The following is a 25,485-nucleotide window of genomic DNA, read 5'->3' on the forward strand; positions in this document are numbered from 1 at the left end:
TCAGCACTACCTGAGGTTTCGGGCATCCATGAGGATCTTGGAACGTATCGCCCAAGGATAAGGGATCACTACTTGGATACGTTACTAACTTTTTTTGTTTTTTGTTTTTTGAGATGGCGTCTCGCTCTGTTGCCCAGGCTAGAGTGCAATGGCATGATCTCGGCTCAATACAACCTCCGCCTCCCAGGTTCAAGTGATTCTCCTGCCTCAGCCTCCCAAGTAGCTGGGACTACAGTTGCCCACCACCACACCTAGCTAATTTTTATATTTTTAATAGAGACAGGGTTTCATCATGTTGACCAGCATGGTCTCAATCTCTTGACCTCGTGATCCACCCGCCTCGGCCTCCCAAAGTGCTGGGATTACAGGCGTGAGCCACCACACCCAGCTACTAATGTTCTTTCATATGTATGAAATCACTCTTCATAAGCTACAAAACGCACTGTGGAACCCCTGTGGTGCCTGTGGAGAGACTTGCTTCTCCAATTCTGTGACTGTTCCAGCCCATCTGTTAGCCCCAACAACAGGGTTGTAAGGATGCACCCTGTAATCAGCCAGGTCTTTGGCTCCATGTTCTGCCTGCCCCATCCCCACTTTCCTCTCACCCCATGGACCTAGTCACCCCTCAGCATACACACTCCAACCAGATGCAGGTCCTTGTTCACGCTTGTCCTCCACCTAGAACACAATTCTGCTTCCCCACTAATATCCACATCCTAGCTTTCCATCAGTGGGAGCCGGAGCCCCCTTGCAAACTTGGTGGGTAACCAGTTCCCTGTGGTGTGTTCTTCCATGGGGTAACCCCTGGTTATCCCAGAAGGGACAAGAGCTGGAGGATGTCATCCCAATGTGGGTGGGTGTAGCTCAGCCCAGCCAGGGGCCTTCTGCTGCTTTTGGGGTGAGGAGGGTTAGGGGGTGGGTAAAGAAACAGTGAAGATTGGAGCCAGTGCTTGCGGGGGGCAGGGTGCAGTGTAAACCCAGGAAGTGAGGCAGCCAAGGATGGGAGATTGACTGCAAGGAGATGAGTGACCTTGAGGCCTTGCCTAGGAGTGGAGTGTCTGAGGAGGAGGGGACTGGAGGACCCCAGAAGGAAGGGAAGGGATGCCAGCTAAGAGACAAGCAGGCCACCCTGCTCCCAAGGACGGACGACAGGATGCTCAGCCCTGTGGGCTCTCTCTGGAGTAGCCCAACCTGCAGATCCAAGCTCCCAAGAGAGGGTGGGGAGCTAGAGAGGACAGGGCTGTCACTCTCTCGCTATGGGCCTCTGGGCAAGCCACTTCCATTTTCTTTTTTTTTTTTTTGAGACGGAGTCTCGCTCTGTCACCCAGGCTGGAGTGCAGTGGTGTGATCTCGGCTCACTGCAAGCCCTACCTCCCGGGTTCACACCATTCTCCTGCCTCAGCCTCCTGAGTAGCTGGGACTACAGGCGCCCGCCATCACGCCTGGCTAGTTTTTTGTATTTTTAGTAGAGACAGGGTTTCACTGTGTGAGCCGGGATGGGATGGTCTCAATCTCCTGACCTCGTGATCCGCCCGCCTCGGCCTCCCAAAAGTGCTGGGATTACAGGCGTGAGCCACCGCACCTGGCGAGCCACTTCCATTTTCTTGGCCTTCGTCCTCAGTTATAAAATGGGAGCCTGAACTAAATGACTTGGGAGGGCCTTTCATCAGACATGCTGTGATTCCAAGTAGCTTGTTTCTTGGGATACGAGGTTTCCTGGCCCTGGGCTGGGCAGAGACCTGCATGGAGAAGGCCCCAATTCCTCTGTCTCTTCGTGCTCTGTAAAGTTGCTGGGGACCTAGGAAGAAATAAAGGTATTAATCAAAGTGTGAGGCATGAATTATGTTAGCTCAGCGGTGGAAGCGGGTGGCGATGAGGATGAAATGTTTTAAAATTGGTACCAGGAAGGGGTGTATGATAAGGCCAGTGAATTCTGTGAACCTGAGCCCTCTGCTTCTCTTCCTTTGCTGTGAAATGAGTTATTTGGTCATACACCAGGCTGTGCAAATGCCATACAAATGGATGAGACATTCCATGAGTACACAGATGGTGATGCTGGCAGAAGGATGAAGGGCAGGGAAGGCAAATCCACATCTAGAATATGTGTCTGTTCCAGTGAGCATGAACCTGGGCCCCACCAATGAGGAAGAGGCCAAGGTAATCAAGCTGCCACCAGGTGGCAGGCTGGTCCCTGGGGAATGTGGCCACATGGGGCCCAGTGGCTTCATTTTGTACAAAAAGGGCCTTGAAGAAGACAATGCCTAACTCACCGGAATGTGTCACCATCAGTGGGGGCTTCAGCCCAGTGGCAACAGGGACGGCCAGGCCTGAGGTGGTGGTATTTTTAGAACATGGAGGTCCCTAAGATCCCTTTACCTTATGGACATGAGCTCCAGCACATAAAATAAGTTGTCTTCAAAGATCTTAAAGTGTCCCTTGATTGCTTAGTTCCATCTGCCACCTCCCTCCACTCACCCAGATGCTCAGAGGGTCGACGACTCACTCAAGATCACACAGGGCAGATGCAAAGTAGCCGCAGAGTAATTGTGACATGGACTACAAAGTGGAGGGGGTCCTGCTCCTTCCTTGGGCCCAGCTCTCAGGGACAGGGTGAGTGTCATGCCCACAAATGGATATCAAAGGTCTTCTCGGTGCTAGGCACTAGGCATGGAGCAGTGACCGTAACCAGCAATGGTTTCTGCCCTTGAGAACAGATAGAAAACTATAATCACATACACAAGCGAGATCATTTCAGGCCACGGTAGGTGCCACAGGAACGAGATGAAATAGCATCAGAGAGGGGCTGGTGGCCAGAGGCCACTTCAGCCTCATTACAGGGAAGGGAGACCCCTCTAAGAGCTGGTGTGTGGGGTGGCACCTGAATGGCAAGAATATCCAAGAGAAGGAACAGAGAGTGCAAGTCAAAACAGCTGATACCAGCTGGGTACAGTGGGTCACACCTGTAATCCCAGCACTTTGGGAGGTCAAGGTGGGAGGATCACTTGAGGCCAAGAGTTCAAGACCAGCCTGGGCAACATAGTGAGACCCCCATCTCTTAAAAAAAACCCACAAAAAATAAAAAATAAAAAAAACCCAATAGCTTCACTGTGTTCCAGGTACTCTTCAACATTCTTTTCATGAATTAGCTCATTTAATCTCATTCCAATCATATGAGGTAGTAAGATGATCACTGCCACTTTACAGATGGGAAATTGAGGCAGAGGTCAAGTAACTTTGCTAAGTTATAGAACCAGGACCCAAATCCAGGTAGTCTGGTTCCAGAGTTGGTGGGCCCACCCCTATGCCATTCTGCTCTGAGAGGTCACTGGCGCGGGAACAAGCTTGCCTGTGGAATCTGGAGTCTATTTTAGCTCTGTTTGGGGTGGAAATGGGAACCCATCCTTCCCAAAGGAAGTCTCCAGGCCCCTGCCAGCTAGCGCCAAAGCCATAGCAGGGGCCCCCAGCACCCCTCCAGCCCTCCCCTCCCCTCTGGGGGAGTCCTGAGGTCCCAGCTCCCTGCCCCCAGCCTCTGTGCTCACAGCTATCTCTGGGCCACATCACTCTAAAGGGATTTGGCTCTTGGAGACAACTGGAGACTGATGAGAAAGGGCTTAGGGATTAGACAGTGATACCCAGGAAGGTAAGGGACTTAATCAGGGGTTCAAGTGTGGGAAGTAGGGTGGGGAGAAGATTTTGTTTCTTTGCAAAGCCAGGCTGGACTGAGGAAGTGAGGAGGAAGTGGGGCTCAGGGGAGGAGCCAGACAGGCTTAGTTTCTCACTCTCTGATGTGCCTTCAGAAGCAACACAGTAGTAATAATAATCCCTCACCTGTGTGCGCCCACCACTTCCCCAGCCATTACTTCACTTGCAATTTTCACAGCGATGGGATTCGTTCTCTCACCAGATCACAGACACCCAGAGGAGGCAGGTGACTTGAGGCGGCTGCAAGCCCCACAGGGCTGGGCTGGGAGGAGGGGAGGAGGCTGGGGCCAGGGCTTTTCTGCATGGCTACCCACAGGCACAAAGGCTTTCCAGAGAGTTCATGCTGCCCTCGCCCCGTGGAAGTAGAGTGTTCCACAAATATTTGTTGAAGGGTTTAAAAGACTGTTCTTTCCAACCCTCAAATCGCAGAGCCAATCTCTTTGCCACTCCCTTCCCCCTGGCACCACAGATTCTGAGGCCAGGGCATGCAGGAGGCCTCTGATCTCAAGGCCAGTGCCCTCATTTTAATGAGGAAACAACCAAGGTCTAGAAGGCATGGGCCAGCAGCCCTGAGGAGACCCCCAAATGTGCGCCTTGCGGAATAGTCATGGCAGCACATTAAGCAAGAACATGGTCTCCAGTTCACACACCGGACTCCCAGTCCAGTGCTCCTTTCTGTGCCCAGAGCTGCCCCCCAGAAGAATCTGAAGCACAGGGCTCTGTCAGCACTAGGACTGCCACCCCAACGCTTCTCCTAGATCTCTGCGTGCCACCGGCCTTCTTTCAGTTGTTCACACTCTGTGTTCCCCTAACCAAAGTCCCCAGCAAGATACATCCATCACAGAAGGCTGTCCCCTCCAGCCTGCCTGACCCGGGAGGCCTGGTTCTTCCTGTTGGGCCACGCTGTTCCCTGATAATTGCCACTACAATGCAAAATAGTCCACACCAAGGCCAGGAAAGGGGACATCTGGTTGGCAGAGGGTAGCTCAGGGAGAAGCTCCTGGAAACAGTATTTGATCAGAGTCTTGAGGGCTGGGGAAGACCTGGCAGGAGGATACAGGACACAGCAGCAACTCTCACAGAAGCAGGAGTGCAGAGGTGTGTCTAAAGGACAGTGGGAAGCTTCTCAGACTGAAATAAAGTGTGTGGAGGGGGCAAGTGGCCCTTGGTGCCACAGGGAACGCTGGGATAGGGTGGGGGTAGGCCTCAGATGCAGATCAGTGGGATTGAGTCAACTCAGGAAGGAACCAGGGAGCCGTTGAAGATTCTTGAGCAGGGGTGCAACATACCTAGCAGGGAGGAAGAACTGTAGGGCAGGGATTAGGGGATAGAGAAAAAGTGGGGATGGGAGGGAGGGACTCTCAGTAGCCAGCTCCAAGGACTTCACCAGATTATTTATTTAGGTTTTTTGTTTTGTTTTGTTTTTTGAGACAGAGTTTCACTCCTGTTGCCCAGACTGGACTTCAGTGGCGCAATCTCGGCTCACCGCAGCCTCTGCCTCCTGAGTTCAAACAATTCTCCTGCCTCAACATCCCAAGTAGCTGGGATTACAGGTGCCCACCACCAGGCCCGGTTAATTTTTGTATTTTTAGTAGAGACGGCATTTCACCATGTTGGCCAGGCTGGTCTCAAGCTCCTGAACTCAGGTGATCCGCCCTCCTCGGCCTCCCAAAGTGCTGGGATTAACAGGCGTGAGCCACTAAGCCCGGTTAGTTGGTTTTGTTTTGTTTTTTTCAGACAGAGTCTTGCTTTGTCGCCTAGGCTGGAATACAATGGTGCAATCTTGGGTCACTGCAGCCTCCAGTTCTTGGGTTCAAGCGATTCTCCTGCCTCAGCCTCCCAAGTAGCTGGGACTACAGGTGTGCACCACCATGCCCGGCTAATTGTTTTGTTTTGTTTTTTTTTTTTTTTGGTATGTTTAGTAGATACGGGGTTCACCATGTTGGCCAGACTGGTCTTGAACTCCAGACCTCAGGTGATCTGCCCACCTCGCCCTCCCAAAGTGCTGGGATTACAGGCGTGAGCCACCCAGCCTGGGCCTATTTAGGATTTATATGATCACATTAACTAGCTGTTTTACGGTGGGCCGGAGGTAGGTTAAGTCTCAGTGGAGGAAGAAGAAAGAGGCAGCTGTTGAACCTGGGAGGCACAGGCCTGGGGAAGGGTTCTTTACTGAGGCTTTTATTTGGGTAACTTCAGATGTGGGGAGGGCTGTATCCTGTTGGGTGAAGGTGATCGTGTACTTTCCTGGGTAACTTCTGCAGGCAGTTCCTTGGCCCGTCCACACCTTGGCCTGGGAGCATTCGGCCTAGAAACCACAAACTTGGGTTTAAGTCCCAACTCTGCACGTGTCCACCTATGACCACCTCTCCCTCAGGCTCCTCAATAAGTCACCTGACCTGCCTACCTTACAGAATTGTCCCATGCTTAAGTGACAAGCTAGATCTGAGGTACCTTGTGAACTGTAAGTTGCCGAACCAATATAAAAGGCTGTGTTTCTTTTTTATTTGTTTTTTCTTTTTTTGTTTTTTTTTCTTTTATCTATTTAAGGCTGTGTTTCTTTTCTTTTCTTTTTTTTTTTAGAGGGAGTCTTGCTCTGTCGCCCGAGACTGGAGTGCAATGGCATGATCTCAGCTCACTGCATCCTCTGCCTCCCGGGTTCAAGCAATTCTCCCATCTCAGCCTCCTGAGTAGCTGGGACTACAGATGCACACCACCACACCTGGCTAATTGTTGTATTTTTAATAGAGATGGGGTTTCACCATGGTGGCCAGGCTAGTCTCGAACTCCTGACCTCAGGTGATCTGCCTGCCTTGGCCTCCCGAAGTACTGGGATTATAGGCATGAGCCACCGCTCCTGACCAACATGGTGTTCTTCTATAATAGTTTCCTTTGAGTAGGCTCTACCCTGGAAAGAACAGCCTGGCCCTGGAAGGGTCTTATATAAAGATCTTAGCCATATATCCAGTAAGGAAGGCAGCCCTGTCCTGCCCCAAGCCAGAAGCCAGTGAGACTAACTAGGGCAGAACTGCCTGAAAACTCTCTGCAGAGGTGGGCACTGGGGGCCTCAACCCTCACTCTGCACCCTGCAGCAGACCTCTATGGTGGGGGCCACACCAAGGGCAGAGCAAAGTCCTTAAATGTCTTTAACAGGCCTGGTGCCTTTGCCTCTGGGTAAGGAGACAGACTGGGGACATTCTGCTTTCTCTCTCCCAGAGACTTGAGTGTTGAGGGAGCTGAGGCATGGCTCTGGGAGATGAGATGCCCACAGACTCCTGGGCCTAGCTCTGCATTAATTCCAGGCCATAAGGGGAGGGCACAGCTAAGCACTTTCCATGTGCCAGGCAATGGGCACTCCACATCTGTCATGCCACTAACAACTTTGGATAAGCCATGCCTTGTCTGGGCCTCAGTTTCCCAAGCTGTTAAATGAGGTAAGTTGCATGATCCCTGAATGATCTGTTTCTCTCTCCCTCCCAGGGTTCTGCCAGCACCAGGATCTGTGGCTCTATTGGAGCGTTTCTTTCATTCATTCATTCAGGAAACATTTATTAATAATCCCTGTAGGCCGGGCACGGTGGCTCACACTTGTAATCCCAGCACTTTGAGAGGCCGAGGTGGGAGGATCACTTGAGGTCAGGAGTTCGAGACCAGCCTGGCCAACACGGTGAAACCCTGTCTCTATTAAAAATACAAAAATTAGCCTGGCATGGTGGCGTGCACCTGTAATTCCAACCTGGGAGGCCGAGGCAGGAGAATAGCTTGAAACCGGAAGGCAGAGGTTGCAGTGCGCGGAGGTCGTGCCACTGCACTCCAGCCTGAGTGACAGAGCGAGTTTCCGTTTCAAAAAAACAAAAACAAAAACAGAACAATCCCTGTGTGCAGGATGCTGTGCAGTCCTGCACTATGGGAGCCTGGTTAGAAGAGCTCATTAGACAGCACCTTTCAGGCCGGGCGCGGTGGCTCAAGCCTGTAATCCCAGCACTTTGGGAGGCCGAGGCGGGCGGATCACGAGGTCAGGAGATCGAGACCATCCCGGCTAACACAGTGAAACTCCGTCTCTACTAAAAAATATTTTTAAAAAAATTAGCCGGGCCAGGTGGCGGGCGCCTGTAGTCCCAGCTACTCGGGAGGCTGAGGCAGGAGAATGGCGTAAACCCGGGAGGTGGAGCTTGCAGTGAGCCGAGATCCGGCCACTGCACTCCAGTCTGGGTGACAGAGCGAGACTCCGTCTCAAAAAAAAAAAAAAAAAAAAGATAGCACCTTTCAATCCCTCCTTGTTCAGAGGCCCAGAGAGCTCAGGTGTCTCGCCTAAGGTCACCCTATGAGCTAAGAGTAAATTTGGAACTAAAACTGAGACTCCCTGCCCTTCTGATGCCCACTGGCCTCAGTCCCGGTGGGCGCACTTGCTCGCCTCCTGCCTGGGTTTCTGACTTCAGGAGGGCGGAGGCGGCCCATGTCAGAGCCTCCCGCGCCCCAGTGCAGCGCTCCCTACTCCGCCCCTCCGGATCCTTTAAGAGGCGGGGCTTGGCTGCCAGCTCCGCGGCCCGGGCAAAAGGCTGGGACTTTACTCCGGGTGGCGGCAAGGACGAGTCTGTGCTCCATCAGCTGCCGCCTCCCGCCCCCAAACCCCATCCCCGCGGTTGAGCCACGATGAGCGGCAGAGTCGGGGATCTGAGCCCCAAGCAGAAGGAGGCATTGGCCAAGGTGAGCCCTAGCCCTGGCCCGGGCTCCCGCCCCGGGCTGTGGCCCTCGCCCTCCTGTGGCAGCGAGAAGGGACGGGGCTTGTAGGGGCCGAGGGTCCGTGGCGGGCGGCGGGAGGAGCAGAGGCGGCTGCCCCAGCCTGGCCCGCGCCCGCGGATGGCTCCTTCCTCCCTCTGCCACCCTCAAGGTCCCAGGAAGGTTGGCCACCCCCCGCCCAAGCTCCAAGCAGCCGTGGCGGTGCCACCTGGGAAGAAGTGGTTGCTTGTGAGTCCCCGGAGGCCGCTGAAAGCACAAAGGCAACATTCATCCTTGGGATTGGCAGCCGGGCCCTGGGGCAGGGGCAGGGGCAGGGGCCCAAGTTTTCTCCCATTTCCGGGAGGCTTTCTTTTTGCAGGGGCAGTGGCACGATGGAAAGGGCTCTGGATAGCTCCTTGGGAGACTTGGATAGCTCCTGCCCCCGGCACCAAGCCGCTGTGCGACCTTGGGCAAAACCCTGCCCTTCTCTTTGCTCCTTGACGCCATGGAATGAGGAGGTTGGACCAGATGATGTTGAAGGGAACACCTCCATGTGTGAATTCCAGGCTCCCCCCATGACGCACTGGGTTGGGGTTAGTTTGAACTGAGACCAGCGGTCCCGTCTTGCATCCCAGACCCCTGCCTGGCTCAGGACTTAAGGTTTATGCTCCTCAGAAGGCAAGAAGATGAGCCTGGCTTTGCCTTGGAGGGGCAAGGAGGGGGCAACAGTTTGAGGGCTGGACCTTCCTCTTCACCAACTAAATCTCTTCTCTGTCACCCCTGGGGAGTGAGCAGGTCGGCTGTTCTCTGGGCAAGAGCCGATTGGGTCTGGCCTCAAGATTTGGAGGCTCCACAGCTGGGGAATTTTCCATGGCTGGGAAAGGTGGGGCGGGGGGCAGATGTCTCCTGCCACTGACAGCAGTGGGGAGGCACCAGCTCCATGAAGGCTTTGTCCCAGGCTGGGCCTCCCCCATCCCAGGAAGTCTGGACAGGGAGGCTTCAGATTTTACTGCTGACTCGCAGGAGAGGTCAGACAGAGAAGGGATTAGGTGGTGATTAAACTGGAGACCAGGGGCTGGTTAGGGTCCTTAGAGAGGGGTAGCTTCATGCCTGCAGTTTGGAGGAGCCTTTAACTCCATGGCTTACCTATTGTACCCTCCTATTCCTGCTTCTCCCTCCCCAGGAGGTCATCCCGGTCATGGGCTTACCTCGAATAATAATTAAATTCTTCAAAGTCTCAGGATAATTTGCTTCCAGGATGCTAAAAAACTGTGGAGTCAAGATGAGTCTGGTTGGGGCTCTGTTCCATCACCTCCCGCCCATGGGTTTCTGTGGCCTCTGATACTGCTGAGACAACAGGCCCACCCCTGGCCCATCCTACCTTCCCCACAAGCATGTGCCTCCTCCTCTCTGTTCTTCTTTTTTTGTTTGTTATCTGTTCTTGAGACAGGGTCTCGCTCTGTCGCCCAAGGTGGAGTATAGTGGCACAATCACAGCTCACTGCAACCTTGAACTCCTGGGTTCAAGACATTCTCCCGCCTCAGCCACCCAAGTATCTATGACTACAGGCACGTGCCACTGCACTGGGCTAATGTAAAAATTATTATTATTATTATTATTATTATTGGTAGAGATGACATCTCACTGTGTTGCTCAGGCTGATCTTGAACTCCCGGGCTCAAGCAATCTTCCCGCCTTGGCCTCCCAAAGTGCTGGGACGACAGGTGTGAGCCACCGCGCCTGGCCTCTTTGTGTTACTCTTGTTCCTCTTTCTCCTTGGAGGCTGGACTCTAGGCCAGCATCATTGGCTGGTCTGTGGAGCCCCTGCAGGGCATACCCACCCCTCTATCTCACTGGATTCTCACAGCAATTCACAGCTAGGGCTCACAGCTGGGAGCCGCTGCCCACACCAGCCCCAAACCAGCCGCCCACCTTACCTGCTGGTAGACCTCCACAGCTGGCTTCCACAGGTGCTTCAGGCTCAGCCCCTCCATGTCAAACACCATCAGCGCCATCTCGATCTTCCTGCCCAGCTGCTTGGGACAGAGTCAGCATATAGGTCAGACAACAGCTCCAGTCAGGAGATCCTGGCCAGAGAGACTTGGGCACCTCTCCCCACCTTCCTGCCATCCCACCCTCTGGCAGCCCATAGTGTTTTCCAGACAGATGAATAACACCTCACCTTCATGGGTGGGTAAGGGTGGGAGAAGCCCACATTCCACCAGAGTCCTGAGTGCTGAGGGCTGGGGAGGGGGGGAAGGTGCCACCCCTCTCTGGTCCTGGTGCCACCCTATAGACAGATGAGGCCCAGCTCCACCCCAGCTGCTCACCTTCTGAGTCTGCAGCTCACACTCATGCAAAAGCAGCTCACAGACCTTGATGCGCTTCCGGATCAAATCCTGCTTGGAGGTCGACAGCAGGAGACCCTTGGGGTCGAGGGACCCGATGATGCAGAAGTACACAGGGGAGCCTTCGTAGTCGTAGCCACAAAGACCACCCGAGTCATACAGCTGGATGACCTGGAGGTGTGGGTAAGGTCCTGACTCAATCCAGCTCACTAGGCTGGGTCCCTACTCCATCAGGCGGCTGGATGTGGTGGGTGGGAGATGAGGTCAGCGGTGGGGAGCCTCAGATGGCCTGGGGGATGCTGCTCAAGGCTCACCTCAGGGGGCTGCCACGTGATGATGTTGTCCAGGTCTTGTTGCTTCCGGAACTCCATGTGCTGCAGGGACACAGCAGGAGCTATAGGATTCTGCAGGAACCTGGGGACACCAGGCTAGGTCCCTCTGCCCACAGCCACCAAGATCCCGCCAGAACATACCCAGGCTCTCCGGGTATGGGGACAGGAGGTGGGCTGGTGGGACTTGGGTCTGATGCAGAAAGGGATCGGGGGAGGAAGAAAGAAGGAACAGGAGAATGGGACAGGGCCAGAGTCTCTACCCTTTTGCCGTGAATCCCTGGGTCACGGTGCATGGAAGGCAGGACAGTAGGGATCAGAGATCCTTACCCTCCGGAGCATGTCCTCAGATTTCTGCAGGTCAAAGTTTCGAGCTGCAAGAAGAAGAGGAGGTAAGTAGAAGCTCAAGGATAGATCTAGAAAGAGCCGTTCCCTAAAAACTCATGAGGAAATAGCTAAGGTGTCCCCAGCCTTTTTCTGACACCCCAAGAATACATTGAACATCTAGAAATTGTTTGTTTGTTTGTTTGTTTTTTGAGACAGGGTCTTGGCTCTGTTGCCCAGGCCAGAGTGCAGTGATGTGATCATAGCTTACTGTGGCCTCTGGCCCAGGTGATCCTCCTACTCCAGCCTTCTGAGTAGCTGAGACTACAGGGCCACACCGCCACACCTGGCTAATTTTTTTTTAGATTTCTTTTTTTTTTTAGAGATAGGGATCTTGCTATGTTGCCCAGGCTGGTCTTGAACTCCTGGCCTCAAGCAGTCCTCCTGTCTCAGCTTCCCAAAGTGTTGGGATTACAGGCATGAGCCTCTGTGTCCGACCTAGAGATTTTTTTTTTTTTAACAAGTTAAGGATCTTTAATCATCTAGAAGACTGGAGAGCCCTTGATTTCAGTTTCTAGTCTTCCTACAACCTTCTGGAGGCCAGTCTAGCCTGTATTTGATGTCCCTCAGGAAGCAGAGATCCCCCCGCCACCTGCACAGTGTTAGGGGTGGTGGGGAGCATGGGGTTTGGATTCACACAGACTGGGGCTTAAAGTCTAGAGTTGCCCTTTTATTTCCTGTGCAACCTTGAGCAAGTCACTTACCTTCTCTGAGCCTTAGTTTTTTAAATCAGTTAAATGAGAACACTATCTGTTTCAGTTATTCAAAGAACAACATGAGATAATGTATAGAAAGTGCTTGGCCCAGTACCTGGCTCACAGTAAGTTCTCAATAAACAGTAGCTCTCATGATTACCTATTTTGAAGAAATAGACACACTTTAATTGAAAACGTGATGATCTATTTTAGAAATGCTTTGACTGTTGCTCTCTGAGACCCCTGGCTCACTGAGGAATTTGTCCACTCGCGGAGCTGAAACAATGTGTGAGGTCAGAGATTTTCAGATGGAAGGGATCTCAGATGCTATCTAGGCCTCCTCTGCTCTGACCATGAACCAGTTCCAGAAATCACTCCCAACTGGGCGTGGTGGCTCACACCTGTAATTCCAGCACTTTGGGAGACCAAGGCGGACAGATCACCTGAGATCAGGAGTTCGAGACCAGCCTGGCCAACATGGTGAAACCCCGTCTCTACTAAAAATACAAAAATTAGCCGAGCATGGTGGCAGGCGCCTGTAATCCCAGCTACTCGGGAGGCTGAGGTAGGAGAATTGCTTGAACCCGGGAGGCAAAGTTTGCAGTGAGCTGAGATCGCGACATTACACTCCAGCCTGGGGGATAAGAGCAAGACTTTGTCTCAAACAACAACAACAACAACAAAACCCACAAAACCTAGCCAGTCGTGGTGGTGCACACCTGTAGTCCCAGCTACTCGGAAGGCTGAGGCACGAGAATCATTTGAACCCAGGAGGAGGGGGCTGCAGTAAGCCAAGGTCGCACCACTGCACTCCAGCCTGGGTGACAGAGTGGGACCTTGTCTGAAAAAAAAAAAAAAAAAAAAAAGAAAGAACCCCCAATGCAACAGCTCAGCCTTGATTATCTCCCACGATGGGGAGTTCATTACCACAGAAGGCATTACCATTCCATTCTTCAGCAGCTTTGACTGAACCCAAATCTGCCCTATGATGGTTCCAGCCGCATCATCAGAGGTCAAACAAATAGATGTAATCCCTTGTCAGTGTGGCAATTCTGCAAATATTTGAAGATAAGCCACCAAGTTCACCTCCCCGATCTTTGCTCTGGGCTATGTATTTATTAAAAGCATCTTCTGTGTCAATTCTATCAAAGAGAACGTTCTGTGATGATGGAAATGTCCTATACCTGAGTTGCTCATTAAGGTAGCCGCTAGCTGCCCGAGGCTACGGAGCAGTTGAAACATGGCGACCATCCTGGTGAACACGGTGAAACCCCGTCTCTACTAAAAAATACAAAAAACGAGCCGGGCGAGGTGGCGGGCACCTGTAGTCCCAGCTACTTCGGAGGCTGAGGCCGGAGAATGGCGTAAAACCCGGGGGGCGGAGCTTGCAGTGAGCTGAGATCCGGCCACTGCACTCCAGTCTGGGCGACAGAGCGAGACTCCGTCTCAAAAAAAAAAAAAAAAGAAAGAACCCCCAATGCAACAGCTCAGCCTTGATTATCTCCCACGATGGGGAGTTCATTACCACAGAAGGCATTACCATTCCATTCTTCAGCAGCTTTGACTGAACCCAAATCTGCCCTATGATGGTTCCAGCCGCATCATCAGAGGTCAAACAAATAGATGTAATCCCTTGTCAGTGTGGCAATTCTGCAAATATTTGAAGATAAGCCACCAAGTTCACCTGCCCGATCTTTGCTCTGGGCTATGTATTTATTAAAAGCATCTTCTGTGTCAATTCTATCAAAGAGAACATTCTGTGATGATGGAAATGTCCTATACCTGAGTTGCTCATTAAGGCAGCCGCTAGCTGCCTGAGGCTACGGAGCAGTTGAAACATGGCAAATGTGATTGAGGACCTGGAGTTTTAATTTAATTTAATCGTTACAGTTATATGTGGCTACAGGTTATCAAACTGAACAGGGCAGTTCTATATACTTCAGAGATTTTAAGATTTTTGCTGTACAGGTATTATGTGGTATAGGTTAAACTCCTGGGTATTTTACGGACTTTGTTGCTGTTTTGAATGGTATCTGACTTTTCGTTTCTTTTTTTTTTTTTTTTTTTTTTTTGAGACAGAGTCTTACTCTGTCACTCAGACTGGAGTGCAGATCTCAGCTCACTGCAACCTCCGCCTCCCGGGTTCAAGTAATTCTCGTGCCTCAGCCTCCTGAGCAGCTGGGACTACAGGCATGCGCCACCATGCCTGGCTAAATTTTGTATTTTTATTGGCCAGGCTGGTCTTGAACTCCTAACTTCAAGTGATCTGCCTGCCTTGGCCTCCCAAAGTGCTGGGATTACAGGTGTGAGCCACCATGCCCTGCCCGCTACTGATTTTTATACCTGGCAATATTGCTGAATTTTCTCTTGAGTTCTAGAGTTTTTCTGTTGATCCAGTTGGTTTTCAAAGGAGACAAGCAATTTCTCTGCAAATATTTTAACTCTTTCCTTCTAGTCTTTACACCAACTATTATTTTTTTCTTTCCTTATAACATTGGCAAAGGTCTCCAGTTCTACATTTAAACAGTAATGTTGATTGATGTTGTTATTCTTTCCTTGTTCCTGATCTTAAAGAAAATGCATCTAAAATCCTCTAATAAGTGTTAACATTTGTCAGAGGATTTTTGCTACGTAATCATTACCAAGTAAAGGAAACTCCCTTCTATCCCTAGATTGGTAAGACTTTTGTTCTGTCTTATAAGAAGGATTTGAACCTTTTCAAATGCTCTATCTGCATGAACTGAGATAGCCACATAATTTCTCATTTCTAGCACTCATTAATGTTTTCAATGATACTGATAGATATTCTGTTGTTGAAGTATTCTTACATACCTAAGATAAACTTCCCTAGGTCACGCTGCATAATTTTTTTTTTTTTTAGATGGAGTCTCGCTCTGTCGCACAGGCTGGAGTGCAGTGGTGCGATCTCGGCTCACTGTAAGCTCTCCCTCCCGGGTTCAAGCCATTCTCCTGCCTCAGCCTCCTGAGTAGCTGGGACTACAGGCGCCTGCCACCACGCCCAGCTAATGTTTTTGTATTTTCAGTAGAGACGAGGTTTTACCCTGTTAGCTAGGATGGTCTTGATCTCCTGACCTTGTGATTTGCCTGCCTTGGCCTCCCAAAGTGTTGGGATGACAGGTGTGAGCCACCACACCCAGCCAGTCACGCTGCATAATTTTAATGTCTTATTGGATTCTACTACATAATATTGATTTAGACTACTCTTTTTTTTTTTTTTTTTAAATTGATGGGGTTTCACCATGTTGGTCAGGCTGGTCTGGAACTCCCGACCTCAGGTGGTCCACCTGCCTCAGCCTCCCAAAGTGCTGGGATTACAGGTGTGAGCCACCGTGCCTGGCCTGATTTAGACTTCTTTATATCTACATTCATAAGTAAAATAGGCTGAGAATTTTCTTTTTTAAAAACTTGTATTAGCCGGGCACGGTGGCTCCTGCCTGTAATCTCAGCACGTTGGGAGGCCAAGGCAAGCAGATCACCTGAGGTCAGGAGTTCAAGACCAGCTTGGCCAACATGGTGAAACCCTGTCTCTACTAAAAATACAAAAAATTAGCCGAGTGTGGTGGTTCGTGCCTGTAATCCCAGCTAGCCAGGAAGCTGAGGCACGAGAATCACTTGAACCTGGGAAGTGGAGTTTCCAGTGAGCCGAAATTGCACCACTGCACTCCATCCTTAGCAATAAAGCAAGACTCTGTCTCAAAAAAATGATAATAATAAAATGAAATTTTAAAAATTGTACTGATCGGCCGGGCGCGGTGGCTCAAGCCTGTAATCCCAGCACTTTGGGAGGCCGAGATGGGCGGATCACGAGGTCAGGAGATCGAGACCATCCTGGCTAACACGGTGAAACCCCATCTCTACTAAAAAAATATAAAAAACTAGCCAGGCGAGGTGGCGGCGCCTGTAGTCCCAGCTACACGGGAGGCTGAGGCAGGAGGATGGCGTGAACCCGGGAGGCGGAGCTTGCAGTGAGCTGAGATCCGGCCACTGCACTCCAGTTCGGGCGACAGAGCAAGACTCCGTCTCAAAAAAATAAAAAATAAAAAATAAAAATAAAAATAAAAATTGTACTGATCTAGCTTTGAAATCAAACTTACTCAAACCTTATAAGGTAACTTTCTCATAGGTTCTTAAACAATTGTATGAGCTAGAAATTAACTGTTTTTGTTTGTTTGTTTGTTTGTTTTTTGAGACGTAGTCTCTCTCTGTTGCCCAGTCTGGAGTGTGATGGTACAATCTTGGCCTACTTTTTTTTTTTTTTGAGACGGAGTCTCGCTATCACCCAGGCTGGAGTGCAGTGGCCGGATCTCAGCTCACTGCAAGCTCTGCCTCCCGGGTTTATGCCATTCTCCTGCCTCAGCCTCCCGAGTAGCTGGGACTACAGGCGCCCGCCACCTCGCCCGGCTAGTTTTTTGTACTTTTTAGTAGAGACGGGGTTTCACCGTGTTAGCCAGGATGGTCTCGATCTCCTGACCTCGTGATCCGCCCATCTCGGCCTCCCAAAGTGCTGGGATTACAGGCTTGAGCCACCACGCCCGGCCAATCTCGGCTTGTTGCTACGTCTATCTCCTAGGTTCAAGCGATTCTCCTGCCTCAGCCTCCCGAGTAGCCAGCATTGCAGGTGCCCACCACCATGCGTGGCTAATTTTTGTATTTTCAGTAGAGACGGGGTTTCTCCATGTTGGTCAGGCTTTTCTCGAACTCCTGACCCCAGGTGATCCACCCATCTTGGCCTCCCAAAGTGCTGGGATTACAGGCGTGAGCCACTGCGCCCGGCCAGCTGGTCTTAAAACTCCAGAGGAATTCATCTGTAGAACCACTGGAGTCTGAGTTTTGGGGGAGGGGAAGTTTTTGCTGCCATTTCGATTTCTCTAATATTTATTGGTCTGATGACATTTTCTATTTCTTCTTGCTGGATTTTGGTCTTATATATTATTTTCTAGGAATGTGTCTTTCTTCACTTGGATTTTCAAATTTATTAATGGATATTTGTTCATAATCTTCTCTTATAGGCCTAAAAAAGAATCAATTTATAGATGATTTTCTGTTTTGTTGTTTGTTTTTTGAGACAAGCCATCCTCCTACCTCAGCCTCCCAAATAGCTGGAACTGCAAGCATGCACCAACACGTCGGGCATATTTTTGAATTTTTTGTAGAGATATGGTTTCATCATGTTGCCCAGACTGGTCTTGAACTCATGGGTCAAGCAATCCTCCTGCCTTGGCCTCCCAAAATCCCAGAATTACAGGAGCGAGCCACCGTGCCTGGCTATAGGAGATTTTTCAATTAGGAACCAGAGTGTGGTTTCTTGTCCTATAGACAGTGGTTTGGGCAATGCTCATGGGATATGAGGACAGAGTTGTTGTTGTTTTTTTTTTCAGTAGCACCTACTATGTGCCAGGCAGAGGGGACCACGGCAGGCACATCCCTGCCCTGATGGAACTGGTATCAGATGAAACTAATGGAACTGACAGACAGATGTGGGATGAAGATAAGGAAAAACAGAGGGGGTCAGGCAGAGTGGCTCATGCCTGTAATCCCCGCACTTTGAGAGGCAGGAGGATCATTTTGGGTCCAAGGGTTCGAGACCAGCCTGGGCAATGTAGTGAGACTCTATGACCCTGCGTCTACAAAAAATAAAAATAAAAATAAAAATAAACAAAGGAAAAGAACTTCAGAAGGAGGGTTGGGAAAAGCCCCTCAGCATGAGGCCCGGGAGAGGGTCCTCTGCCAAGCTCAGCCTCAGGAGTAGCCCTCCCGTTTGCCTGGGTCTTGGGTTAGTGACGCCGGGAGTAGTGGAGCTGATGCTGAAGTGGACGATGGGGCCATGCCAGCAGGTCCCATCACCCATGGCATGAGGTGGGAGGCATCAGGATACCCAGCCCCCTTCCCGATCTTGGATCCTTTTTCTTTCCTATGACCTGGAAGCCTAGGTACCTGCAATCCCACTCCTTTATCAAGGACACACCAAGCACCCCCAAAGCTGGGTTTTAAACCCAAAAAGACTCTAAAGGAGGAGAGAGGGCTGATGCTGTATCAAGGGGCTTCAAGAAATCAACTGTCCCAACTCCTTCTTTAGTCCAGGCTGGGGGTAATGACATATTCCCTTGTCAAAAACAAATAGAAAGTGCCACAGTCAAGGGGTCTCAAGGAGGGCAAGACAACTAAATATAATGTGTGATCCTGGATGGGATCCTGGAAGAGAAAAATGAAGGAAATCCAAATATTATATGAACTGTAGTTAATAATAATGTATCCATATTGGTTTATTAATTCTAACAAATGTACCATCATCATCATAAGAAGAGGATGTTAATAAAAAAGAAAACTAGGTGCAGAGTATGTGGGAACTTTTTGCACTATATTTGCAATTTTCTGAAAATCTAAAACTATTCTAAAAATTTAAGTTGATATATATATGTACACACACACACACACACACACACACACACACACATATATATATACTTTTAAGACAGGGTCTCGCTGTGTTGACCAGGCTGGAGTACGATGGCATGATCTCGGCTCACTGCAACCTCCGCCTCCTGGGTTCAGGTGATTCTCGTGCCTCAGCCTCCTGAGTAGCTGGAACTATAGGCACGTGCCACCACACCCGGCTAATTTTTGCATTTTTGTAGAGATGAGGTTTCGCTATGTTGGCCAGGCTGGTCTCAAACTCCTGGCCTCAAGTGATCCGCCCCTCTCAGCTTCCCAAACTGCTGGGATTACAGGCATGAGTCATAGGGCCTGGCCAAAATATTGAAAAACAAAAACAAAACAGACAGAACAATTCAGAGGAAGAATTAGTCCCTGGTAGGGACTTCCTTTTCTCAGGCGCTGTGTGCAACTCCGACCTCATCTGACTCACAGCACCCTGAAGGTAGGGACCAGTATTATGTCCATTACACAGAAGAGGAAAGTGAGGTTGAGACAGTGAACGGCTTGCCATGGGCACACTGCTAGCTCTGGAACTCAGTCGCAGCTCTGCCCCATTCCAAAGCCAGTGTTTTAATGCACTGTATGTATGCTTTCTGGGCTGACTCCTGACTTCTCACCCATCTCAAGTTCAAAATCCATTCCATGAGGCATAATGAGTTAAGATGAATTTTTCCCTAAGCCCTGGGGCAGTGTCTGTTACTATTACTATCATTAGTATTTTGAGATGGGGTTTCACTCTGTTGCCAGGCAACAGAGTGCAGTGGTGCAAGCTCAGCTCACTGCATCCTCCACCTCCCGGGCTCAAGTGATCCTCTCACCTCAGCCTCCTGAGTAGCTGGGATTACAGGTGCTCAGCAGTACACCCAGCTAAGTTTGGTTTTTTTTTTTTTTTTTTTTTTGAGACGGAGTCTGGCTCTGTCGCCCAGGCTGGAGTGCAGTAGCTGGATCTCAGCTCACTGCAAGCTCCGCCTCCTGGGTTTACGCCATTCTCCTGCCTCAGCCTCCCGAGTAGCTGGGAGTACAGGCGCCCGCCACCTCACCCGGCTAGTTTTTTGTATTTTTTAGTAGAGACGGGGTTTCACCATATTAGCCAGGATGGTCTCGATCTCCTGACCTCGTGATCCGCCCGTCTCGGCCTCCCAAAGTGTAAGTTTTGTATATTTTGTAGAGATGAGGTTTCACCATGTTGCCCAGGCTGGTCTTGAACTCCTGAGCTCAAGCAATCTGCCCGCCTCAGCCTCCCAAAGCACTGGGACTATAGGTGTGAGCCATCGCATCTGGCTTGTTATTTTTTTAGACCTGCTGCTGTAATTCCTAGAAGAAACTGCTTCTCTACCATTCACTAAATCCAATTCCTTAAGTGTTTGCTGGGCACCTGCTCAGTGCACTAGGGCACCTCAGTTCCTTTAGGGGACAACAGAGCCCTGTCCTCAGGGAACTGGAGGTAGACCCAAAGGCAAGTACTGAAGACAGTGCTCCGCAATATCTGCCCCAAGGGCTGGCCAGGCCAGAGGCCAATTAAGTCCTAAGGATGTCCTGGTTGTTCGCTGTAACCTCACCCCGGCGCTGTGCCCACCTGTTGCCTCATCCCTTCTTGACAGATGAAGAAACTGAGGCCCAGTGGGGTTTTGTGCTGTGCTCAAACACAGGGGAGCTCAGATTCTAGTCAGAGCAGGCTGATTCCAGAGGCTGTGTTCTTTTTTTTTGAGATGGAGCTTCACTCTTGATGCGCAGGCTGGAGTGCAATGGTGGGATCTCAGTTCACTGCAACCTCCGCCTCCCGGGTTCAAGCAATTTTCCTGCCTCAGCTTCCTGAGTAGCTGAGATTACAGGCATGTGCCACCACACTGGCTAATTTTGTATTTTTAGTAGAGACAGGGTTTCCCCACGTTGGTCAGGCTGATCTCGAACTCCCAACCTCAGGTGATCAGCCCGCCTCGGCCTCCCAAAGTGCTGGGATTACAGGCGTGAGCCACCGCGCCCGGCAAGCTTGTGTTCTTTACTACTCTACAGCTTCGTTCCCCAAAGCCTCCCACTCCTCTCCTGAGACCCTCCTTCCTTCCCTCCCTCTCCGCCTCCCCTGGTCCCTGCAAGCCTCACCTAGCAGCCAGCGTAGGAGAAAGTAGTCATCAGCATTGGGCAGCATTGGGCAGCATGGGCAGCATGGGCAGCAGGTTCTGGAGGTTCTCCCGGAACTGAGCGGGGGAGGAGCTGATGGTCAGTGGAACTCTCATGACCTCTGGGGCCACCAACCCCGCCCCTAACCTTTCCCACCTCATCCACCAGTCAACTCCACTCGGAGACCATGCAGGGTGCTGCCCTGAACAACTTTGCCATCTGAAAACAGGGAACCCTCCAGCCCAACATAGGAAAAAGAGTTGGGTCCTTCCCAAAATTTGAGGGTGCCCTACACACAGACTCCCATTCTACATGTCTAAGGTGGGGCCCTGGCATCCTTATATTTTTAATTTTTATTTTACTATGATTTTTATTATTTTACTATTATTATTATTATTATTATTATTGAGACAGGATCTCACTCTGTTGCCCAAGCTGGAGTGTAGTTGTGTGATCTTGGCTCACTACAACCTCCACCTCCCGGGCTCAGTAGATCCTCCCAGCCCAGACTCCCAAGTAGCTGGGACCACAGGCACACAAGACGCTCAGCTAATTGTTGTACTTTTTGTAGAGATGGGGTCTTGCCATGTTGCCCAGGCTGGTCTCAAACTCCTTGGCTCAATCTGCCCGCCTTGGCATCCCAAAGTGCTGTCATCACAGGCATGAGCCACCACGCCCGACTGACAGCCTTATTTTTTCAAGTATCCCTGGGAGATTCTGCTGCAGGCCAGCTAGAGCGTTTTAGGAATGTTGTCCCTGATACTGCATCTTAAGGGTTTAGATTTAGAGGCAAGTTATCAAACCTCTCTGAGCCTTAGTTTCCTTATCTGTGAAATGGGGATAATAATAAACTTGTGCCAACCAAAGGAGTTTGTGCACGTAAAACACTTAGCAGACTTGGCTCCAAGCAGGTGTCAGATAAATGTGAGCACTCAGCCAGCGTGGATTGCCTGATGCCCCAGACAGTGGAGGCTGTGTGGAAAAACAGAGGCAGAGATCAACAGACATGGGCTGAAAGAGAAGCCACGAATGCCTTATCAGGACATCTGTTGGGGCTATCGGGGAGTCAGCGTGCCTTTTCCTACTGGCAGAGTTGAAGGATGTCATTTAGAGTTTGGGTCTGAGACTAAGGCTTGGGTCTGAGAAAGAGAGGAGATCTCACTTCCCTGGGGACTAACAGAGCTGAAGGCAAGGGCTGGGTTTGAAGGTGAATCTGTGAATCCAAATTTGGGATTAGAAATATGAGGCCAGGCACAGTAGCTCACACCTGTAATCCCAGCACTTTGGGAGGCCAAGGCGGGTGGATCATAAGGTCAGGAGTTTGAGACCAGCCTGGCCAATATGGTGAAACCCCATCTCTACTAAAAATACAAAAATTAGTCGGGTGTGGTGGCGGGCACCTGTAGCCCCAGCTATTTGGGAGGCTGAGGCAGGGGAATCGCTTGAACTCAGGGGGCGGAGGTTGCAGTGAGCAGAGATTGTGTCATTACACTCCAGCCTGGAGGACAGAGCAAGACTCCATCTCAAAAAAAAAAAAAAAAAAAGATTACAGATAGGGAAGTTTGGGCCCTATGAACAAATCACAAAGAGAAACCAAACAAACAAATGTTGCAACCTGAGCATGAAAAGGAGTCTGTCTACCCAAGGCTGCCCCAGCAGCCGGATGGCAGCGCCAATCCCTCCCCCACAACCGGGGAACAAGTACCAGGGCCGGGTGGTGGAGAGCAAGCAAGGTCAGAAGACTGGATTCGGCCCCAGGTCACCCAGAGAGAGACTCCTGTCCCGCGTGCTGCACGTAGCGGCCTCAGCAACCGCAGGCAGGACCAGAGGGCAGAACACCGGCGCTCTCTCCAGGCTGGGTGTTCCAGCCCGTACCATGGGGGCTCCAGCCAAGTTGGGCAGCGCCAGGCTGCTCAGGGCCCCTCCCCAAGCCTCCCAGCCCGCGATGCCCCTCACCTTGGCCAGCGCCTCCTGCTGCTGGGGGCTCAGGTCCCCGACTGGACCGCTCATGGTGCCCGCGGGCGCAGGTCCGCCCGCCGCCGCCTGGTATCCGCTGCCGCCTGGTTATGCCTGCTGTGCCAGATGTTGGTCCCGCCCCGACGGGAGAGGCACTGGCCCTGCCCCGCCCCGCCCAGTTCTCTCCTCCCCTCGAGGATTTTTCGCTGTGGTCACCAAGCGCACCCTACCTGGGACAGGGAGGTGACCTGCCGGGAGAATGATCTGGGGCAGCAGGAGGCTCCCACCTCCAGGCCTTCTTACTGCGGGGGCGCCCGCCTGTTCGCAGGTGGCAGGAAAGGGAATACACTGAGATCCTCTTTCCAGCAAAATGGAGGAAATTTTTTTTAATTTTCTTTTTTTTTTTTCTTATTTTGAATTAAATAGAGACGGGGTTTTGCTATGCTGACCAGACTGATCTGGAACTCCTGGCCTCAAGCAATCCTCCCACCTCGGCCACCCAAAGTGCTGGGATTAGGCATGTGAGCCACCACACCTGGCCAACATGGAGGAATTTTTAATAAACCTGGCTCAACTCTCTAGGACCCCCAGGGCTTTTGTCTAAGGACCCCCAAGCTCCTTCCCCTGCCTTGAACACAGCCTGGGACCTGTCAGTGCTAACTGACTGATAGGACAGCCTTATGTGCAAAATGGTTCCTGCCCTCAAGACGGTTGGAAGGATAAGAGAATGTACCCTGGGTCAGCAGAATGCCTGGCGTTGCCTACTAAGTGCTGGCTGGTAGGAATATATTTCAGAATTGTGTTATTACTGAGGCTGTCACCAGAGCTGGGAGCCGCAGGGGCGGAGATACTGGGATGTCCCAGGTGCGGAGCTCCTGGGTGAGAGCCACAGTCTGAAGGCGGAGGCATGCAAGGTGCCAGCCGAGGACCAATGGAAGCCCTGGGCAGAGTAACAGAGGGGGCGGAAAGCCAAGAGGCCGCTCTGGCTGACACAAGAGAGCCAGGTGGAGATCACCAGGAAAAGCACGAAAAAGTTCAGTCGGGCGTGGTGGCTCATGCTTGTAATCCTGGCACCTGGCACTTTGGGAGGCCGAGGCAGGCGGATCACTTGAGGTCAGGAGTTTGAGACCATCCTGGCCAACATGGTAAAACCCTATCTCTACTAATAAATACAAAAATTAGCTGGGCATGGTGGTCTGCGCCTGTAGTCCCAGCTACTCGAGAGGCTGAGGCACAAGAATTGCTTGAACCTGGGAGGTTGAGGCTGCAACAAGCCGAGATTGGTGCCACTGCATTCCAGCCTGGGTGACAGAGCCAGATTCTGTCTCAAAAAGAGAAAACAGAAGTTGGCTGGGTGTGAATTTTCAAGAGAGGAGTAGAGGGGACATGAAGATGAAGGAGAGAGTAAAGCAGGCCACAAGACCCTATTCTGTCTGTCCTCCCATGGAGTCAAACCAAGCTCTAGTCCTGAGAGGACGAACCCAGTGGCCATGAGCCACAGAAGCTTTTGAGCCGTGACAACGTGGCTTGTCATAGCAAGCATGGAGACATGCTGCAATTGTAAAATACAAACCAAATTTTGATGGCTTAGTACCAGAAAAAGTAAAACGTTTCATTAACTAATTTTATTTATTTGTGTATTGAGACAGCATCTCACTCTGTCACCCAGGTTGGAGTGCAGTGATGCAATCATGACTCACTGCAGCCTTGACCTCACGGGCTCAAGTGATGCCCCCACCTCAGCCTCCTGAGTAGCTGGGACTACAGTCTCACCCCACCACACCCAGCTAATTTTTGTTTTTGTTTTTTATAGACACAGGTTTTTGCCGTGTTAACCAGGCTGGTCTCAAACTCCTGAGCTCAAGCCATCCATCTGCCTCAGCCTCCCAAATTGCTGGGATTACAGGTGTGTGCTACTGCTCCTAGCCTCATTAATTATTTTTATATAAATGATTATATATTAAATGATATTTTTGAATATATTGGGACAACAAAATATGTTATTAAAATTACTTTCACCTGTTTCTTTTGATGTTTTAATAATTTTGAATTATTTTTAATAATAATTTTTTTCTTTTTTTAAGACAGGGTCTCACTGTGTCACCCAGGCTAGAGTGCAGTGGCAAAATCTCCACTCACTGCAACCTCCACTGCCCTCCACCCCCAAGGTTCAAGCAATGCTCCCACCTCAGCCTCTGCAGTAGCAGGGACTGCAGGTGTGCGTCACCACATCCGGCTAATTTTTGTGGGGTTTTTTTTGTAGAAAAATACAAAACGTGGTTTTGCCATGCTGCCCAGGCTGGTCTCAAACTCCTGAGCTCAAGCGATCCTCCCACCTCAGCCTCCTAAAGCCCTGGGATTACAGGCATGAGCCACTGCGCCCAGCTAAATTGTTATTTTTTAGGACAGTTTTAAGTTCACATCAAAACTGGGCAGAAACAGAGTTCCCACATATCTGCTGTCCCCATACATACACGACCTCTGGTTCCAGAGAGATCCATTTGCTGAAATTGATGAGTCTACACTGACACGCAAATATCACTCAAAGTTCCTGGTTTACATTAGGGCTCACTCTTGGTGTTGGATATTCTGTGGGTTTTGACAAATGTATAATGACATGTGTCCACCATTGTGGTATCACGCAGAATAGTTTCACTGCCCTAAAAATCCTCTATGCTCCTACCTATCCTTTTTACTTTTAAAAAAAATGTAGCCACTGGGGTTGGGGGCGGTGGCTCATGTCTGTAATTCCAGCACTTTGGAAGGCCGAAGCGGGTG

General features: G+C 50.7%; 1 protein-coding gene and 1 long non-coding RNA gene across 6 annotated transcripts; one reads left to right on the forward strand and one right to left on the reverse strand.

Annotated features, from left to right (window-relative positions):
• Nucleotides 1-1,530: 1,530 nt before the first annotated feature.
• LOC117096000 (SEC14-like protein 4) lies at nucleotides 1,531-22,830 on the reverse strand. Of its 5 annotated transcripts, XM_033232878.1 has the most exons (8): nucleotides 22,708-22,830; nucleotides 20,734-20,828; nucleotides 11,429-11,472; nucleotides 11,084-11,143; nucleotides 10,752-10,940; nucleotides 10,359-10,457; nucleotides 9,630-9,690; nucleotides 5,856-6,010 (listed from the first exon to the last, which is right to left on the reverse strand). In XM_033232878.1, exons 2-8 carry the CDS (start codon nucleotides 20,777-20,779, stop codon nucleotides 5,898-5,900), a joined length of 612 nt encoding a protein of 203 aa, XP_033088769.1. In that variant the 5' UTR covers nucleotides 20,780-20,828; nucleotides 22,708-22,830; the 3' UTR covers nucleotides 5,856-5,897. The 5 variants fall into 5 exon arrangements, with proteins under 5 accessions (XP_033088770.1, XP_033088771.1, XP_033088768.1 ...); XM_033232879.1 differs by lacking the exons at nucleotides 5,856-6,010; nucleotides 9,630-9,690 and adding an exon at nucleotides 1,531-1,798; XM_033232880.1 differs by lacking the exons at nucleotides 5,856-6,010; nucleotides 9,630-9,690 and adding an exon at nucleotides 1,534-1,798 and having other exon boundaries at nucleotides 10,359-10,454.
• Nucleotides 11,124-12,673, forward strand: LOC117096008. Its single transcript, XR_004442308.1, has 3 exons — nucleotides 11,124-11,255; nucleotides 12,242-12,302; nucleotides 12,391-12,673. It is a non-coding gene; the product is annotated as an uncharacterized LOC117096008 (long non-coding RNA).
• Nucleotides 22,831-25,485: the final 2,655 nt, after the last annotated feature.

The sequence above is a fragment of the Trachypithecus francoisi genome, unplaced genomic scaffold (assembly GCF_009764315.1).
Source record: "Trachypithecus francoisi isolate TF-2019V2 unplaced genomic scaffold, Tfra_2.0 Lachesis_group14, whole genome shotgun sequence".
In the NCBI taxonomy this organism is placed as follows: Eukaryota; Metazoa; Chordata; class Mammalia; order Primates; family Cercopithecidae; genus Trachypithecus; species Trachypithecus francoisi.